Below are 5,171 nucleotides of genomic sequence, written 5' to 3' on the forward strand. Positions count from 1 at the left end.
CCCCGCCCCGGCGCCGCGCCCGCCCCCGCCGCCAGGAAGGCCCCGCGGACGCCGGGTCGCGTTCCTTCTCGGAGGACAGCCCTCCGCCTGAGGACCGCGTTGCGGAATGCCGGCCGGGGAGACGGAGCCGGCAGGGTGGCCTTGTGGGTTCCCAGACCAAGGCCTTGGCTGCTCCCAGAAGAATGAAGCCTGAGGACGTCCGAGTCTGGTCAGGCGCCTCAGGACCACCCTGAAACGGGGGCCTTCAGGCAGATCACGTGGGAAGGCTGTTGGAGCCGTTGCTGGGTAACCACGGCTGCTGGGTGTGGTCTGCGCTGAGCTGCCCGCGGGTTCGGATATATCAGGGTATTCACAAAAAAGAAAGGGGATCACTGTCAGATCTCGGAGCTGCTGGGATGAAGGTCTTGGCGGCTGAGTCAGGGGGAGGCGGGAGGTTATTGTATTAGTTCAGTACTTGGGGAGGGCTCAGAACTGGACAGGAGCCTGGACATCTGGGTTCAGTTCTGAGCCAGCCCAGCCCCCTTTTAGCGTTCAGTTTTCCCACGTGGGGACTGGGCTAACTGTGGGGGTGGTTGCAGCCTTCCTGCTTTTCTCTCCTAGGACAGTTCACCAGATCTAACTAAATTTACCGAGTAGTCTGACGTTCAGAGATCTCACGACAAAGCCAAGACTAGAACCCATGTAAGATGATCTCCCGGTAGAAAGGCTCAATTAGCGCAGAGGCTGCAGATGCACAGTGGTAGCACTAAAGATGTAGCCCAAGTGCCTTAGGCACCTGCGCTCCAGCCTCGGGCTGGATAAAGGGATTTGAGGATGGAGATCATTGAGTTCTTTCATAGGTCACCACCACACTATTTCCTTGCTTCCAGTCTCATTGTGCCTGACTTTTTTGCATCTGGTTTGAGGGAAAAGTATCCGTCCTCATTAAATACATTTAATGAAGTATGAAATTTTATCCCTGAGCTCAAAAGTAGCTCACAAGAAGCCTTCTTTTGCATGAGGTCTATTTCTTCAACTCGCTATAAAGTGATCCTTTGTGTAAGAGTGAAAGAACTGAGTTCTGCTATCCAAATACCTCCTCAGCTCTGAAGCACCAAAATAAAAAATATGTCTTTTGAGGCAGAGAACAAAATTAAGACAGGGCTCCAAACAGAAAGGCAGAGCTCTCTAGTCTGTCTTCAGTGACAAGTCTTGTGTAAGTCTTCACTGTACAGCTTACTCCTCTCTGTAGAGGAGAATACTAGATTTTTGTAAATTCTTCCCCCCAAGAAAAGTTATGATATCCAGACATGATATGGACATGATATTCAGAGTGCTTTGGGGTCATTTTGTGTTCTGGGAAAGAATCTGGAGGCTCCCTCTTTCCCGATATTGACCTTCCACTGATGGGCATTCCCTTTGCCTTCCCAGGCATGGACCATGGAAAGGAATAACGTCATCGACTTCAAGGCTTTGGAGAAAGAACTACAGGCTGCGCTCATTGCTGATGAGAAGTACAGCCGGGAGAATGCTGCCAAATTTCGGGCGGTGGAACAGAGGGTGGCTACCTATGAGGAGTTCAGGTTGGCTCACTGCCATTTTCTCAAGGCCTTCCTGTTTGGGTGGACCATAGGGGCTAATGGCAAGCACTCATCAGAGCATTTGGGGCTTTAGCCTTGGCTTCACCCTCTGCTGCTTCTGTGATCTTATGCAAATTCCTCAATCAGCCTCAATTCTTCATCTGTAAAAGAGATTAATGGGCCAGGTCTGTGGTCTGGTGGTTAAAGGAGCCAGCACACACATGGTTGACCATAGTTTCATACTCTGGCCTGTTTGAAAATGATACTGAGTGTGTGTGCATGCCCAGAATCCAACAGGATGGAAGAATGGAGGAGAAGGGATTGCAACATGCCTACGCCCCATTGAGTGTGGTCTCCCCTTCCCATCTGGCAAGTACACATCCAGTCTGGCAGTGAAAAATGGAAAGGAAAAAAAAGAACAAACAAACAGATAATATTTACTATAAGTGAGTTATTGCATGTAAAACCCTGAGCACAGTGCTTGGCACATACGAAGCTCGAAAGTTGTCAGCTGTTTTATTGTCATGTTGGCTTAGCAACGGGTTCAATAGATACCCCATAAACTCCAACTGTCTCCCATTGACAGGCACAGCATTAAGTCCATACCCCAATACCGTTCCTTTGCCCACAGAAGTATTGTCCTTGCATCACATCTGAAGCCACTGGAGCGTAAGGATAAGATGGGAGGGAAGAGAACTGTGTTCCGGAACTGTCACACGACTCAGGGAAGGACTTCCCAGGATGTGGCCACAGAAATCTCTCAGGTAGGTGAGGCCCAGCTTTTTCAGCTTAGCAGGATCCTCTGCCCTAAAGTTGCAATCCTGTCTTCTTATAACACATGCCTCCTCCTTATTTCCCATGCTAAACCAATAGAGACAATTTCTGCTTCCAATCCCAGAAAAAAAAAAAAAAAGCAACGAGCCAATGGTGAGGCTGAGTTGAGTGTGGCAGAATGAGTCAGTAAGGTAGGCTAATCCATTCTCCTTAAATCAGCCCTTTGACTTTTATTCCCAGATCAGATTTGAGTTGCTTTGCCTCTCGGTTATATGATATATAGTATAACAATCCCTTGGCAGTGTTGGAAGAGAGACCCAGGCTGTCAGATTCTTGACACTCATTTTGAGTTCCTTTCTGTCTTCCTGAGATTGCCATCAACCCCTCCACTCTACTCAGGAAATCCTGACTTACTCTTGAAGTCCAGAGCTACTCATCAGTAGGAAAGTTTAAGTGCAGATGAGAATTTCCAATCATGGCTGAATGCCTTAGGGCCCTCCCTCCCCATCTCTAGATTCGCCTTCTGAAAATGAAGTCCACAAGGCCCATAGCCTTCCCCATACTCAGAGGGCAGTATCAGAGCTAAAAATGAAAGCTTCCAGGCTTCCCTCATTCTCACTGTCACAGATCAGCTGGAAGAACTCTGGACCCCTTTTTTTCCTTTCTGATCTAGAAGACACCTCTCCAGCCGGAGACCTCAGCAGAGTTCTATCGGGATTGGCGGCGACACTTACAGAGTGGGCCAGAACGCTACCAGGCACTGCTGCAGCTTGGAGGTCCAAGGCTGGGCCATCTCTTCCAGACAGATGTAGGCTTTGGACTTCTAGGGGAGCTGCTAGTGGCACTGGCAGATCATGTGAAGCCAGCTGACAGAGTGGCCGTGCTGGGGATCCTGCGCAGCCTGGCCAGCACCGGGCGCTTCACCTTGAATCTGAGCTTGCTGAGCCATGCGGAGAGGGAGAGCTGCAGAGGCTTGTTCGAGAAGCTGCAGGCCATGGGCACCCCAACACCCATGAAGGAGGGGCTCAGTCAGGGGGAACAGGGCCTGGAGGAGCTGTCTGGTGGGTCCCGGGAAGAGGAGAGGCTTTTGCAGGAGCTGTTGGGGCTGTACCAAGTCCACGGAGAGGACCAGCTGTCCTGAGGCCCCAATGGTCACTGCGGGCATCTTTCGGTTGTTGTCTTAGGGTTTCTGCAGGAATGTAATGAGAAACCCACACTTAATTATTCTCTCAACTTGAGATTTTGTGAGTAAAAATAAGAATCAAGTCTTTACCACATCTTTAGTACCTTATGTCTCAATATTTTAAACTGTGGATCCACAGGACAGTCAAGGGCCCAGGAAGTTGAAAGCTCTTTTGTCTCCCATCCTTATAATCTGCCAAGCCCTACGAGGTGGATGTGTGCCCAACCAAATGCTGGCTACACCTGTTACAGCCTCTACGCAGAAAAGAAAAGAAGCAGAATCATCTTTCTGGGTGAATAAACACTGATCATGGAGCCAGCAGGTGGTGCGGTAGTTAAGACACTGGACCCCCACATGGACCACCGTGATTCGAGTCCCAGACTTGGCAAGCGTGTTTTCTCATTTTCTCTCTTTCTCTCTCTCTCTCTGAGACAATTAAAAAATGATAATAATGAATAAAATTAAACAGATAATTTTTAAAAACATTTTTAAAAATAAAAAACCACTGATTGCCACGGCTTTATCTTTTTTGTTTGTTTGTTTGTTTGAGAGATTTTCACTATAGGGCGCGTGCGCTCGCCAGACAGACAGAGAGAGACATTAGAGACAGAAAGCGAGAAATCACCCCCCAGGGGGGATGGTCACGCCGCAATCCCTTCTCCTCCATTCTCCTCTCGGGATCTTGGGCACGCACGCACACGCGCCCAGCGTGAGTTTTAAGCCACCGGGTCCGGGACGCGAACCGCGGTCGACTATGTGGGAGTCCAGCGACATAGCCATTACGCTAACTGCTGGTTCCCTTGTTTGTTTGTTTTTGTAGTGTTGCCAGAGGGTGCATACATTCACTGGAGAGGTGGCAGAGAAAGAGAAAATGAGAAAGTGAGCAACCCCCCAGGGGGCATGGTCACACCACAATCCTTTCTTCTCCTCTTCTCCCTCCCTTTGGGATTTGGGATTTTGGGCACACGTGCACACACACACACACACACACACACACACACACGCCTAGCATGTTTCTCAAGCCACCAGGTCCAGGACTCAGATTGCAAGGTTGGCCATGTGGGATCCAGTCACCTTAACCATTGTGCCTTGGACTGGCCCTTGTCACAAGGAGTGATAACAAGAATGTTTATAACCTAGGGGCGGCTCCATGGCCTAGTGGTTAAGGGAGCCAATCCCCCACAACTGACTACGCTGTTTGAGTCCTGGTCCCGGTGGCTTGAGAAACATGCCAAGTCCGTGTATATGTACCTAAAGTCCTGCCAGGTTAGCATAGTGGAGGAGAAGGGATTGTGGTGGGACCACGCCCTATTGGGATGCTTTCTCCCTTCCCCTTTCTCTGGTAAGCAGTTAATTTATCAGTTAATAAATTATTTTTTAAAAAGAGGGTCAGTCCTGTGATCTAGGGAGCTGGATCTCACAGGGCTGACCATGCAGTTTGTGTCCTGGCCCTGGTGACTTGAAAAACATACCAGGCACATGTGTGTGCATGTCTAGAATCCCAACCTGATGGAGAAAGAAGGTGACGAAGGGATTGTGCCATGGCCATCTTCCTGCGTGGGAATGCTTTCCCATCCCTGACATCTCTCCTCCCATAAGTGCACACAGCCTCTGACCAAAAAAAAAAAAAAAAATTTTTTTTTTTACAATAAAAG

At 49.3% G+C, this 5,171-nt stretch overlaps 1 protein-coding gene across 5 annotated transcripts; it reads left to right on the top strand.

Annotated features, from left to right (window-relative positions):
• The first annotated feature begins 271 nt into the window (after positions 1-271).
• Positions 272-3,625, top strand: DNAAF19 (dynein axonemal assembly factor 19). Of its 5 annotated transcripts, none has more exons than XM_006169996.3 (5): positions 290-401; positions 601-681; positions 1,411-1,562; positions 2,146-2,323; positions 3,007-3,625. In XM_006169996.3, exons 3-5 carry the CDS (start codon positions 1,420-1,422, stop codon positions 3,472-3,474), a joined length of 789 nt encoding a protein of 262 aa, XP_006170058.1. In that variant the 5' UTR covers positions 290-401; positions 601-681; positions 1,411-1,419; the 3' UTR covers positions 3,475-3,625. The 5 variants fall into 5 exon arrangements, with proteins under 5 accessions (XP_006170056.1, XP_006170058.1, XP_006170055.1 ...); XM_006169995.3 differs by having other exon boundaries at positions 294-345; XM_006169994.2 differs by lacking the exon at positions 601-681 and having other exon boundaries at positions 272-345.
• Positions 3,626-5,171: the final 1,546 nt, after the last annotated feature.

Source organism: Tupaia chinensis, unplaced genomic scaffold (genome assembly GCF_000334495.1).
Source record: "Tupaia chinensis unplaced genomic scaffold, TupChi_1.0 Scaffold148004_1, whole genome shotgun sequence".
Lineage (NCBI taxonomy): Eukaryota > Metazoa > Chordata > Mammalia > Scandentia > Tupaiidae > Tupaia > Tupaia belangeri.